The sequence below is a fragment of the Oryzias latipes genome, chromosome 14 (assembly GCF_053564925.1).
Source record: "Oryzias latipes strain Hd-rR chromosome 14, Olatipes_Hd-rR_3.1".
Taxonomy (NCBI): domain Eukaryota; kingdom Metazoa; phylum Chordata; class Actinopteri; order Beloniformes; family Adrianichthyidae; genus Oryzias; species Oryzias latipes.
Genome location: NC_136250.1, coordinates 17,042,297 through 17,057,095, shown reverse-complemented (window position 1 = coordinate 17,057,095; position 14,799 = coordinate 17,042,297). Strand labels below are relative to the sequence as shown.

Sequence of the window (14,799 nt, the reverse complement as noted above, 5' to 3'; positions counted from 1 at the left end):
AAAAACAGTCCTTGCTGAAATAAGATCCCATGGTCATCTTGAAAAAGTGCAACATTTAGTACTTTCGGCTTGTATTCAAATTGGAAACATAAGGTGGGGGTTTGGGCATGCATAACGGAGTCATAACTGAAGGTATCATTTTCATGCATCAACCACAGTCATGTCAAAGATTGCTTGTGTCTCCTGTACAGATTCAGGCTGTCTCACGGCGCGGGGAGGAGTTTACCTCCTGCACCTGCACCTCCTCCGCCAGCCCGTTTCCGTGTCGTCACCTCTGGTGTTTGGCTGCCCCCTCCCTCCATCCGCCTGGCCGCTTCTTCATGAAGTGCTTTGTTAAACCAAACTCTCAGCATCTTCCACAAACACCGCCTCGAGTAAAATGCAGAGGAACGCGCGGCTGATGAAGGACTGAGGCGCCACTGGAGATGCGGAAGGAAGGAGGCAAGGCGACAGCCGGCAGCCCAGCAGGAGGAGACCGCGCAGCCGCGGCGCAGGTAAGAGCGGCGCGCGCCGCCGCTGGCTTCACATAACAACCTCCGCTCTGTTGTGGTTTTCCAACCGTGTGGGGTCGTGATTGTATCTAGGAAGAGATTTGAAACTTAACCTCGATAAAAGGAAGGAGCATGTAGGGTATTGTCCTGAACTGTGGCAGCAGTCAAACCTGTTCGGCCACTTTGCGCTCACAGGTAGGATCAGCGCAAATATATGGTCAGATTATGGAGACTCAGCTGGTTCAACAGATGTGTTTACACCAACTTTTCCCAGAACATTTTAGATCAGACTAAGATTAAAGATTAAAAATGAACTTTGATGGAATCCTCTGCTTTTATTTTGAAAAATACGATTTTTGTTGCATGTTTTTTTATTTAATCCATGAACTCAGTTTCAACTTCACAAAATAAAATAGTATCTAAAGTTTTGTGTGGCAGTGGAAGTTGTTTAAAAGGTGGATGTATTAAGTTCCCATTTTTTCCTCCATCTCATCATTTCTCAACTTCCACCTCCACAATATATTTTTTTACTTTTTAAAATTCCAGTAATCAGTCTTGTTAGTAAAGTATGTTACATATTCTAAAAGTTGTCTCTGACATATCATCTTTTAAGCATGAAGTTTTATGTCCCTAAACCTACTAGTAAAAATACAGAGCTGTATGTCACCTTTATGATATACATAATGTTGACAGTCATGTCAGATAAAGCAGAAGCAGTCAGAGTTCTTCCTGCGATTTGCCAAACGATGAATTGTTCCCCTCTTGTAAATACGTCAGCTTTAAACTTTTAGAATTCACATAATATATATATATATATATAATTTACACAAAGCCTGTTCATATCACAACAGTGAACTACAAAGGCTTTAATATAGAGCCTCTCATAAAACTAATATGCAGCCCCTAGCACTTTCTAAAAACTGAGTGTAGGACTTCTTATTTGTGATTGGTTAAATTATGCCATTGTAAACCGGTGGCAACACTGTTGCTGGACCTTTCTGTGATACTTTCTAGCTCATATCTAATATGTCACATGTAAACGAAATGAATACATTTGATTCTTTGATCAAAACCACAGTGTTGTGTACTTCTGAATAAGAAAACAATTTGTTTTATTTTCCTATTCACGTGATTTATATTTAACAATTTACAGTGAGCATTTGATAGTTTTTTTTTATAGTGAACGTATCCCATTGCAAAAAAGGTCATTAAATTGTTCATTTGGATTTAACCTATAAGGGGTGAATGGTTGGCCCTTACAAATTTTCATTTCACCAAAAGTGGCCCCCTTGAAAAAAGTTTAAATACCCCTGTAATAGATGATTTAATGTATATGAAATTTTTCATTTGTACTAGTTTAGTGTAATATGTCTTTGGACAAGACTGAACCTGTTTTTTATTTGTCATTTTAAAAAAAAGCCACTTTAATCCAAAAATTATCCTTATTTGTAATCCCTTTTGAGGTTTTTGGTTGCACAAGCTGCTGGACTAATGAAATTTGGGAAATGCAGGTTATTAATGGCTTCCACCTAAATACCCATTATAAATGATGTTAATGTCGTGGTTGACTCTTCAGTGGATTGGCGGAGGTCCGCTTCTGGTCAAGGTGAAATCACAGTGGGGGCAGGCTCCATCATGAATTTTAGATAGTCATAATTGAGGAAACTTAACTTCAGGGGTTCAGCAGCCTGTTTAGTTAGGATGTGTTCTGGATTAGTTGTTTTTACTTTATAATAAGAAAAAAAACAGAGTTTTATTATGAATTTTGTCAGGTAGGGAGGGCTGGTGAGCGTGAAGGACCCAAAATGCAGAGACGGAGGCACACGGTTCCAGGGGGATGGGGTTTATTTAACAAAAGGTGCTGCAGAGCAGGGTAACAAAACAAAACTCACTGTGGGCAAAACTTGAAAACATGGCAGAAGACAAACATGGACATGACAGCCAGGGAAGAGACGTTAATGGATCAGCACAAGAGGAAGGCAGAGACAAGACTTAAATACCAACAGCACTGACAAGACACAGGTGAACAAGATCAGGAGAGATTGGGACTAGGGAAGTGAAAGTCAAAAGCATGACAAAACAGGAAACCTTTCAAAATAAAACAGGAAACAGAACTCAAACATGACAGAAACAAGATGGAAAGCAAAAACCAATAGAAAGAAACCCAAACAATGACAGAATTTACTTTTATCTGATTCTGCTAACATATTTAACTTTTCCTTGTACAAAGGTCATTGACGTAAAATCTTTCTAAGTTAAAAGTCTTAAGAGCATCTGCGGGTTTTACCTGACTGCATCCGATTGAACCAGTTTTTTTTAAGAGGAAGCTGATCAGTTCTTTATTTTTACTGCATTTCCTCTATGATTTCTGTAAACTGTTGTTTTGTGTATTTCAGAAAGAACACGCTATCACCCAGAATGGCCACAACCCAGCGCATACGGCGTCCCACGATCAAGGGTTTGATTCCCCTGGACCGGGTCCCATTGTAGCTAACACTACCCCAAGGGAGCAGTGGGGCGGGAAGTATGAGTTCCTGCTGTCCTGTATTGGATACTGCGTGGGCCTGGGCAACGTTTGGAGGTTCCCTTACCTTTGCTACCGCAATGGAGGAGGTGAGCCGTCTGCTTGCAGGTTCACTTACTTCCAGGGTTTAAAAATCCCTAAATGTCTGGGTGTGTTTCTGTATTGGTTTTTTATAATCACCTGGTTAGGAGAGTGACTAACTGTTGGGTGTGTGCTGTCCTCTTGATCACAAAGACTGAATTTTGGTTTTATTTCATCATGTTTTGTGTTTATCCTTGTGTTTGATTGATTGCACACTCCACCTGTCTCCTGCAGTGTCATCCCAGCCTTATGGTTTATACGTTTTTCATTAAATCCAACAAGTTGGAGCTTGACTAAAATTCAGTGTGTATAATACCTGTCTGTGAGACTAATGTTTAAACATTGAAGTGTTATTTAACCTGTCTGTACATGTGAAGCATGAGCACAGAATATCTCAAATCTTTGTAGTACCACCCTTCCTCAACTTTTTTTTTTACAGGTGTGTTTCTCATCCCCTACTTCATCATGCTCTTTGTCGCGGGTGTTCCACTCTTCCTTATGGAGCTGAGTTTAGGCCAGTATGGTGCTGCTGGTCCAATCACTGTGTGGAAATGCTGCCCTCTGCTCAAAGGTAATCTCACCTGCAATTATGGCCTTTAGAGAGAAATAAGAATATGATGTACAGAAGTATATACGTAGAACTACAGACAGCTTGGAACCTGGAGACAAATACCAATAAGATTTCCCTGCTAACTGTACGAAGTATGAGTCGTTACCAACAATGCCACAGCAGTTTTTATTCTGGTTAAACAGGTAAAAGTGGTCTAAGGAGAAATCCCGATGCCTGTACTGAGTCTCATTGTTACTTACTGTTACGCTGTAGACACGCATGTGACGGACGTTCAAGAACTCTCATGTAGCCCATGGTGTTCACACTGAACTGTCGCTACCCGATACTAGCACCATTGAAAGAGGCTTGGTGCAAAATGTCGAGGCGGTGCAAATCTTGCAACTCTCGCTCCAGGCTTTTTCTTTCTCAGCTCTATTCTGATATATGAAAGACTTGGTGTCCTATAATATTAAGAACAATAATAATATAAACAGAAAATATGAATTTTTCCTCCATGATCTATTTGTGAATGGTTGGCATTTTCGTGAAATAAAATGAGCACCTGATTGGTCAAAGTTGACCTGGTTTAACTTGTAGGTAGTGCCAGAAAACAGTGGTAAACACTTGAGTAGCTATGGGTAGACAGGACAGTTTTGAACACGGAAGCCCGAAACGTAAATATATGTTCTGCATAGACTTTTCATCTGAAGTGGCCGCTTGAACGCGTGTTGCAGAGGCCGGTGTGAACATAGCATCAAAGTTCCATGGGTGAGAATAAATGACATTTCTTGCTCGTAAACCATATTTCAACCCACAAACAGCTTATTAAAAATACACCAGAAAATCTGCTGTGTTTTATTTCCTGTTTTAGGAGCTGGTCCAGTGTTCTTTGACTAGAATAGAAACTTTTTCCTCAGTCTAAAGTTTCATCATTAGATTTTATTCTTCCTTTAGTAAACCCCCACCTTCACATGCAAAACACAACTTTTACATATGTGTGCTTTCATTCAAATGTCTGAATCTATTTGATTCCTGTCTAAACATGCCATGTGAACAGATTTAAATTTTGACATTTCATACAAACTCCATTTCATCAAAAAGGAAACTAGTATAAACTATCCAACCTAAAACTCTGTCTTAAGTCTTAAAAACAGATTCACCTTGCCTAATCTTGGTCAGAATGCTGTGGCACCAGTTATTCTAGACCTGCATCACCTCACGAGGAAACAAGCTAATTGCTGATTCACCCAACAAAAAACCCGTCCCACTATTGAGCTCCATACTTGTGTTAAACAACATTCATTCATTCATTCATTCATTCATTCATTCATTCATTCATTCATTCATTCATTCATTCATTCATTCATTCATTCATTCATTTTATTTCTTTTGGGGAAATGAGACTGCTTTAGCCTATCCTGACCACTTGTAGGCGAAGGCAGGGACATCCTGGACAGGTCACCAGTCTGTCGCAGGGCCACAATCCCCCATACACACTCACATTCACACCTATGGACAATTTAGAGTAACCAATGAACCTATGAAGCATGATTTTGGATGGTGGGAGGAAGCCAGAGTCCCGGAGAGAACCCACGCATGCACGGGGAGAACATGCCAACTCCACGCAGAAAGGTCCCCCACTGATGTTCTGTTTCAGGTCCCCCAGCCGGGACTTGAGCCAGGGGCCTTCTTGGTGTGAGGCAAGAGCGCTAATTGTGCTGCCCCGTGTAAACAACAATTAATTAAAGTGTTAAACAACAATAAAATAGAAATTGATACCCTACCTTTTTAAATGTATAACTGACTTTAGACATCTGTGTGATTATTATTTATCTGAAATCATTAAAGCCTCTCTGTATTGCTGTAGGTATTGGAATTGGGATGCTGTGTGTGTCCACGCTGGTTTGTCTCTACTACAATGTCATCATAGCCTGGACGTTTTACTATCTGGGCAGCTCCTTCCAGAGCCCTCTGCCTTGGTCATGTGACGCCATCGCCAATGCAGCTGTCTGCAGCAACAACACTGCAGGCAACAGCTCCTCTGGTCGAGCTCGCACCCCCACAGAAATTTTCTGGAAGTAAGTAACCAGTGTGTTTGTGACGTAAAAGGATTTGTTCTGTTATGTTACTGAGGTAAACAAAAAGTTTATGGCAAGTGTTCCTGTGGCATAATGAGTTCAAATATTTAAGAAAGGACAAGTATGCAGGGACAAACCTTGTTCAAATATCTCTTAATCACCACAACTTAGAAATGAATAGTTGAACTTTTTTATTTAGTATGACTCATGGCTAAGATAAAGACACATAATATGAAAATAGAACTTATGTCTTTTGTTTAACCGCATCAGAAAAAAGTTTTAGAACAAAAAGAGTGACCTTAATACTTTAGATTATATTTATGTAAAACAAGTCATCAAAGTGAGAAAGTAATGTAAAATCAGAGTGTAATATTTTATGTGTTTTAAACCTATCACTCTGTAATAACAATCCTAGAAAATGTATGGCTTTTTTGAAAGAATCACCTTACAGATTGATGTAAAAGTTTCATTTTTAACATTGTGTATTGTTTGTTTTGCTTCTTCTACGGTCCTGCTGGGAATTTGTGGTTATAGTTGAATGTTTTTGTGTCACCATAGTGAAAATGTGCTGGGCTTGGTAAACAGTGAGGGCCTTCATGATCCGGGCCCCGTGCGTTGGCCCCTTGCCCTGTGCCTCCTAGCAGCGTGGATCATCATCTTCCTTTGTATGCTGAAGGGCATCCGCAGCTCTGGCAAGGTGAAATGAAAGACGGTTGTTTTAGTGAAATTAAAAAGTGTACAATTGCCTGCCAGGTCTTATAATATTTGGGCCGTCTGTGTTTTCAGGTGGTTTATGTTACAGCGACCTTCCCATACTTTGTCCTCATCGTGTTGATCATCAGAGGAGCCACACTGGAGGGCTCTCTACAGGGCATTGCTTTCTACCTCACTCCAGACTGGGCCCGTTTAGCTTCTGCACAGGTAGATGGGAGGCAGGATGTCAGCACTGTTCGTTTACCACAAATAGGTTCAAAAACCTGACAAACGGGATTGATTTTTCTTTCTGAACAGATTTATTTTATTTTTATTTTAAATCGTCATATTTTTGTGAAAATTTCCTATGAGTGTTTGGACAGCCGTAGTTAGTTTTAGAAAATGGGGTTACAGATTTCTACAATTACAGAATATCTGTTCACAGACAGATCTTAAATAATTTGATGAAAAATAAACTTAAAGAATTATGCTAGTTGGGAATTTTTCCTTTGAGACATTTTTAAATATTTTCTATGCATTTGGAATATTGAATACAAATAGTTTTTAGAGCCATCCATATTCCAAATTGGCTCAATCCCTTTTGATGTCACTGGGTTGCTGGAGCCTATCCCACTTACTTTTAGGCCAGGGGTGGGCAAACTACGGGCTGGATCCGGCCCGCCTCCATATTTGGTCTGGTCAACTGAACAGTATCAGAGACCTGTGTTTTTTATTTTTATCTGGCCACACGATTAAGACCTGCATAGAACGTGACATTTTCTTCCAACTTTCTGCAGTCTGTGCTCCAACCTGAAACCCTGTAAAATCCCTGTCAAATAGAACAGAAGACAGTTTTCCCTTTCTACGTCGCAGTTCATCTTTCCCGGTTTAGCTCATTCTTTTAGAGCGATTATGCTGCTTTTTTTAAACAGTGTTCTGTGTCCTGATTGGCTGGAGACCCTGTCAATCAATCTCCTCCGTGCAGTGTCTCCTGTACAGAAACGCGGAGCTCATCAGATCTACAGAAATCTTTGATCGATTAAATCTTTGTTTTTCATTCTAAGATCCTGGACCTACTTTCTATGAAGGTTTGGGAATTTAAACAAGAGAAAACGGTGAAAATGTTCATGTCTGTCTGAGAAAAGTGTAGAAAGTGGGCAGTGAGGAGTTTTACTGCCATAAACGTCTGTAATCATTCATTCTCCGTGGATTTCACCGATCACGGGTTATTTTTAGAACGTAACTCCTGCAATAAACGAGGGAACACTGTACTGGTGAAAAGGTAACGCAGATACACGTAGCTGCAGCAGAACACATAGAAATTTGCTTTTTTTCATTGTTACTGGATAAGAAACAGACGTGCAGGACACAGCTGCTCAGTTTGAGCGCAAACTGTGAGACGTGTGATGAGCTGCAGCCCTCAAAGTCTCAGCGGGATAAAGACAGGAGAAGATCCAGTATTTATTGTTTTTTCTTTTTAATATATTAGTATATTTTTTCCTGACTTTTGTCTTTGAAAATCACAGTTATTTAGTAATTTTTTCATTTCATAAATAGCGTTATTTATTTTATTAAAAGGATCATGAATTAACAAAATTTATTATATGGCTTTACAATAAAAGAAAGATAAAAGAATTTTAAAGTGGCCCTCACCAGAAAAAGTTTGGGGACTCCGCTCTAGCATCCATGTGGCTTTGGAAGATTAGTTGTTTTTCATTCTTCCTGTCATTCAAACACCACATGAATGCAGGATTTCTCTATGTTTTCACGAGGTCCATCAAGCCGTTGGTGCAATTGGCTCTTAAATGAGAACAAACGTTTTAACCTAAAAACTCTAAAATGATCTGTTTTAAAATATAATTTTCAATCCAAATGTTTTCATCCAGATTCCATGTAATTTATTTCTCACTCCACGCATCTCCTCCTGGTCTGGCCTTTCTATCCAATTTTAGAACCCTATGTGGCCCGCAAGTCAAAACAATTGCCCACCCCTGTGTTAGGCAAAGGCGGAGTACACCCTGGACCGTCGCCAATCCGTCGCTGGGCCTTTATATACACTAAAATTTTAACTGCTTATATTACAGTTTTTGCAATTTTAAAATAAGAATATTGCAAGTAAGACTAACATTTTTAACATTTGTAAATCGATTTTTAATACGACGAACAACGTTTTGACCAGGAGAAAGACTCTTTTGGAGGCTGTGATTTCATAAGCTTTTGCCCATTTGAGTGGCTGAATGCCATGTTTTCTGACCGATGTGAACTTAAACAAAAAGAATGTTGATCCATTAAAAACTTGAATTGTAAATGAATTGTAGACAAGCACATATATGCTTTCAAACACTATTTTTTATACTGCAGATGGATGAATTGTGTCAAACGTTCCTCTCTCCAACTCTGCAGGTGTGGAGCGATGCAGCGTCTCAGATCTTTTACTCGTTGGGTATAGGAGTTGGAGGGCTGCTGTCTATGGCCTCCTACAACAAATTTGACAATAATGTCATTAGGTGAGTCAGCTGCACCCCTATGTCCATGCTTAGGTTTTTGTAATAACAGGCACTTGTTCTGATTTTAGGGACACAATAATTATCACCACAGGAAACTGCTGCACCAGCTTCTTTGCAGGATTCGCTATATTCTCTATTCTGGGTCACATGGCCTGGAGGAAGGGAGTATCTGTCGGAGAGGTGGCTGATACAGGTAGCTGCTGTACTTAGTTTTGTCAACATATTTTTCGTTTTTCCTCACATGATTTATAAAAAAAAAACATTTGTCTCGCTTTCAGGTCCTGGCTTAGCTTTTGTTGCTTACCCAGAAGCCCTTGCACTGCTGCCAGGCTCTGTATTTTGGTCCATTATGTTCTTCCTCATGCTATTTATGTTGGGGGTCGACACACTGGTAGGGTCATATATAATTCAAGGCAAAGTTAAACTTCTCAAAGTTCCTGTCTAAATGCATAACAACCTGTGCTCTGCTGCATCACAGTTTGGCAACATGGAGGGCATCACCACTGCCGTGCTTGACGAGTTTCCACAGCTCAGACAGAACAACTTGCACAAGTCCCTGTTCTTGGGCACTTTGTGTTTTGGCTTTTATCTCATGGGCCTCCTGCTTGTGACTGAAGTGAGTGTGATTATATAAAATTGAAGCATGTCGCCTGCATTTGTTTGCTCACATTCAGGTTTCTTGTGTGGATCTCTTTGTAGGGAGGGATTTACTGGTTCACTCTCATTGACTCCTTCAGCACCAGTTTTGGCCTCATCATCATCACCCTATTCATGTGCATCGGCATCTCTTTCTTCTATGGTATCTCATATCGCTCCTTTAAGTCTCGCATTTCACTTTTCTTATCATGTCATTCCACCGTATGAGTTTTAGTTCATGAAACACCATAGCACCAGCATTCCTTAGCTTCTTGTTTTGACTAACTTGCCTCTTTAAATGTATTTTTTTGTTAGGAGTTAACCAGTTTTGTCAAGACATCCTCGATATGATCCGTCACTGCCCTCCTTGGTGCAGTAAAGTACTCATTTACTTTAAAGCCTGCTGGTGTTTCTTCACTCCGTTTTTACTTATGGTGAGTTTACATTCTAGTGTGAAAACTCCTCTGTGTTTGATGCAGCTTAGGTTGAATATTAATTGAGTCATTGGAAGTTTAGCTGGCACTCAACACATTTTCTTCATGTATTGTTGAAACAACTAATCTCAGTTTAGTTGTAACCAGCTGTAAAAAATGACTTAAATTTATTATTTAATGTTTACATTTTTTCCTACTCAGTGGCAAATACAAAAGAATCCCAAGCCAAAGGCTTGTAGCTCCATCTTTAGTAGCAATACCCTGACATGGAGTTGATGTTGTTTGCCTTCTTCAGTCGCAGTGAAATAACTTTTTGCCTTCTTGCACAATTGCTTTATTCTTGGACATTGGCGAGCTTTTTTTTTGCGTAGCTCTTTGTTGGAGATTCACAGTTGTGTTACTTTTATAGAACTACTTGAAGGACTGACTGTCTCAGTTTTAGGCAACCTTAAGCCTTAGTCACAACTGTTCCATAGGCATGCTGTGGGCGACAGGTCATAGCAAACACTTATACAACACACAAAGGTAAATTAATGGTGGAATAGATGAGATGCATGCATTATGTATGAATTTTTCATCTTTTTCCCTCCCCAAATGCTGTGCTGTGTTAGTGCTGTTCACGTGATAATTTTGCCCTTCTTGTTTTGTGTCAATGTTAGTATTATTGATAAAGATTAAGAAATCATCTATACAAGCTTTTTAAAGCATTACAAAAATTACAGTAATATATTTTATAGCACGTACCTCAACTAAAAGAACAGCTGTTTCAATATTGACAGCAATAGCAATAATAAAACAGTTTGATTTTTTTATTTTGTATCTTTTCCTTTGTAAAGGCATTCCACAGTGCTCTTCTCATTCTCTTGCAAAGTCTTCTGTCCCCCCCCATATAAAATGTTCCAGCTCCACCACTGCGTAGGGGTCAACCCCTTCGTACGCGTGCGTGATGTGACTAAGGCTTTAAGGTTGTGTCTTCATATAATTCTGAGACTTGTGTGAATGCTTGTTTTATATGTTCAAACAGAATATTCATGCAGGTGGAATACTGGAATTCACTGGAGTTCCCTCTGTACCATTGTTGTTGTTGTTTTTTTTTTGGTTCCTCGTTTTCTTTTCGCCATTGGTATCATTAACCTTCTCCTTGTTTTTCTCCTTGCAGTTCATCTTGGCCTTTATATTTCTTGAGATGTACAGCACATCCCTCAAATATGGCTCCTACGTGTTTCCACTATGGGGTAAAGCTTTAGGCGTGTGCATGGGCGCCACCTGCTGTCTGCAGATCCTCATCTGGGCCATTGTAGCCATCTGCAAGGAAACTGGAACCCTGAAACATGTTAGTATTACAACTGCATCCCTGTGAGGTCCAGTTACACCTGTGCTGCAGGCAGGAACTGCAACTGCCAGAACTTTAGTTTCTCATCATAAACCGACTCACTTTCTTCTTTTGCAGCGTTTCCAAAAAGCAATCCGACCCCTGAATTCCTGGAGGGTAAATAACCTGAACAGCACCATTACACCTGCAGAGTACATGGATTCTGAGAGAGTGGAAGGCCCTTTTACCGTCACCCTTACAGACTTGGATTTTCACGCTATGACTTGGGACACAGGAAGCCAAGCATAAGGAAACAGGGATGAACTTTCAACAATGGGGAGAAAGAATCAAAGGAACCTTTTGTTACTCGCCCCACCAAGGCTCTGGTGGCTGCATCCTTTTAGCTGTGGAGGAACCACTTAATTTATATATATTAAATTGTGTAAAGAGAATCATGTATTAAAAATGTTTTTCAATATGAATTATTAATTTACTGTTTAGTACCTTGATCATTTTCTGTCATAACTAGAGTGATAAAATACAATTAGACAGACATAATTAAAGACCCCCCCAACACAGCGATGATCATGCTGGAGTAATGACTGATGTTACTGATGTCACATGTAACCATGTAAAAATTTATATATATTTTTTTTTAAATGAAGACTCAAAATAGGACTTGTATTTTAAAAACTGAACTTATTCATTTCTTATTGGTTGACCCAGAGCTCACCATCAACAATGCTATGATTCTCTTAACAAATTCCAAATGAGACAAAGTTCAACTTTAACTGAACAAAAAAGAAGTGGCTATGCTGCAGTTTTTATTTTTTTATTTTCTTATCGTTAACTCAAAACTGTAAGTTAAAATGTTGCATTTCTACTTCAGTAAAAATAAAAACTATTTCAGAATAGTTTGGTGTTTAATTTCATTTTTTTACTTTTTCTTTATTTCTTTTCATTTCCACAACAAAGACATAAGATATTGCACAAGGTTTTTTCGAAGACAAATGAAGGAGGGGGCAGAAAGACGAAACCTTATTTTTCTGCCACTTTTACATTTTGACTCCTTGAAATACAGTACAGCACTTGTTTTCTTGTTTTGGTTCTGAATTTGCGCAAAGATAAAATCTCACATCCTTTTAAACGTACTCAGTCTTCTTTAAATCTTCTTTGTATATTTTCTGGAAGACAATTTTGTGCTTCATGCATGAATTTATAAATACTTTGAGCAATTAAATCCTAAAATTTCAGTTTATTTAATTTGCTGACTAATAGATTGGATGGATCTATGTAATTACTGCCAGAGATAATTCTTGCTGCCTTTTTTTGTAGAATAAAATTAAATTTAAGTATTTTTTTAGGTAAATATTTTGAGGGGCCCCGCTAGTAATAGCTTGTGCTTTCATACTTCAACGTTACTGTAGCCCACTCTTTCACCAATAGCCTACTTTAATAGTCAATTACAACTATTATTATACAATAATACACATATTAATATACTCTGACCATTATAATCATGTAATAACATCATTATAGTGTCTCATGAACACTAGTAAACCCATGTACAAATACAACTATAGTCTTACAAAAAGATTATTATAGCCAAGACAGTTCCTGTTGTTTTATATTTAACTTCTTATGTATAAGTGAACCTGTGAAAAAATATGGTAGTGTCTGTGTTAGAGTGTGGCACATAGTGGTCCTGTAAATGACTGTGGACCGCGCCTCTGGCTCGTCTCGCGCCCCCAGCCGTCCCCCAACTCCATCTGGATGAAGCCCATCTGCTGGACTACTTAAACATGTAGTTGTAGCGTTAGAAGCTTATATGTCACACAAAGATAAGGTCCCATGTGAATAAAAAAATACTTCATTATTCATTCATTCATTTTCTAAACTCTTCTAAACAAGAAAAACTTGCAAAGATTGACAACTTTTACAGAGGCAGGATCCTGCACATACAGTGTTTCACTGGACAAGATGAAAAGCTGCATGTAGTTGCAGGAGGTGATCAGCAGGTGTCGCCCTCTGATGGAAGTTTAAGATGTCTCCACCAAGGAAGACAGTTCTGACATTTTTCAGAAACAATAAATGCAAATAAAGAACAGTATTGTAAATAGGAAGTAAAAATAAATAAATAGCAAAGTACTTTTTTTCACATTGTCAACGAACAAGTTACACTCTCTGGTGGACAAGATTTTCCCAAACTTTATGTGCACATATGTGTAACCTAATGCAAAAATGCCTTTGGATTAAACATTCTAAACATTAAATATTGAAGAAATGAACTGAACATTTATTTCAAGCTTTTAACTATATAAAAAAGTGCAGAGGAGCATTAAGAAAGACTAACTCAGGTGGATATTAATGTTGAGTCACTTTAATTATTTCAGAGACTTACATTGTCCAGAAGTATTTAAGAAATTCAAATAAAATACAACAGCAGAAGTAAAAGCAATGAAGCCAATCCAACAAAGTTGAAAATAGACCTTAAATGTTTCATTAGATTGCTTCATATAAAATAAATTAATATTATTTATCATATTCTGTTCTCTTTGGAAGATATTAATTTCACCAACTTCAGTCACTGAAAAAAATGTACATTAAAGTATTTCGCAGCACTAAGAGTTAAAAACAAAAATACAGTACTTTTTATGACTGAATAATGTGCAAGAGAGGAGGTCAACTCAGCTTCTGTTTGCTTGGAATATGTGTGCAGCTCATGAAGCCAGTGCAGAGAACATGCATAGTAAGCCACATGGGGTCCATAAAGCCAAACCAAAAAGATAAAGATATTCTCTGCATGGTTATGTGGATGTGTGTGGATGTGAACTGCACAGGGGGATGAGCTGAGCTGCCAAACAAAATCATATGTATTGGTCCCAAAGATGCTGAATGGCTTCACCATTGCTTCAAGTCCCTAAAACAGACATGTCAGTGATAATAAAAGTGGGATTCTTCTAAACAGCAACTGCATCTTGTCACTGTGGTTAATGCGTAAACAATCTAAACAAACCATAGATCTGTTTGATTATCAGTAAAATTTGCATAAAGCTTCAAAAAGGCCAGAGGGTATATGTATATATTAAACACATCTCATATTTGATTTCCTTTATTAGATATACATTAATTCTGGCCTTAGCACACACAAAGTGTGTACTCAAGACCACATTTTAATCGCAACAAAGATTAGAATGAAACTCAAAAGGTACAAAAAGCCCTGAAAACCAAGGAAAACGACCCAACAGACACAGGAGATTCAACCAAAAGGATCCCCCACCACCACGGCTTGAAAAAAAACCCCATAGAGTTGGAGTATTAATAATAATAATAGTTTCATTAATAGTATTGTGTAGCAATCATAGTAGTAATCAAAGTCAAAACATTAATACATTTTTATTACTACTACTATTAGTCAGGACCTCAGTTGGGTCCTCTCCCTCTAGATGCAGCTCTAGATGGGGACCTGCATCCCCACTTAGCTGTGGTGGAG

The 14,799-nt window shown here is 38.6% G+C and overlaps 1 protein-coding gene across 1 annotated transcript; it reads left to right on the top strand.

Annotated features, from left to right (window-relative positions):
* Positions 1-259: 259 nt before the first annotated feature.
* On the top strand, positions 260-12,220 carry slc6a7 (solute carrier family 6 member 7). The gene is made up of 14 exons (XM_004076528.5): positions 260-494; positions 2,888-3,104; positions 3,536-3,667; positions 5,514-5,724; positions 6,283-6,421; positions 6,511-6,645; positions 8,821-8,924; positions 8,993-9,117; positions 9,203-9,315; positions 9,403-9,540; positions 9,624-9,723; positions 9,876-9,994; positions 11,154-11,327; positions 11,445-12,220. Exons 1-14 carry the CDS (start codon positions 426-428, stop codon positions 11,613-11,615), a joined length of 1,947 nt encoding a protein of 648 aa, XP_004076576.1. The 5' UTR covers positions 260-425; the 3' UTR covers positions 11,616-12,220.
* The last annotated feature ends 2,579 nt before the right edge of the window (positions 12,221-14,799 follow it).

What these genes read in the sequence shown, in the direction of transcription:
- slc6a7 (XM_004076528.5), top strand. Translation starts at nt 426, where the DNA reads ATGCGGAAGGAAGGAGGCAAGGCGACAGCCGGCAGCCCAGCAGGAGGA. An exon ending in GCATCCGCAGCTCTGGCAAG is followed by an intron (nt 6,422 to 6,510) that starts GTGAAATGAAAG and finishes CTGTGTTTTCAG; the next exon opens with GTGGTTTATGTTACAGCGAC. An exon ending in CCCGTTTAGCTTCTGCACAG is followed by an intron (nt 6,646 to 8,820) that starts GTAGATGGGAGG and finishes CCAACTCTGCAG; the next exon opens with GTGTGGAGCGATGCAGCGTC.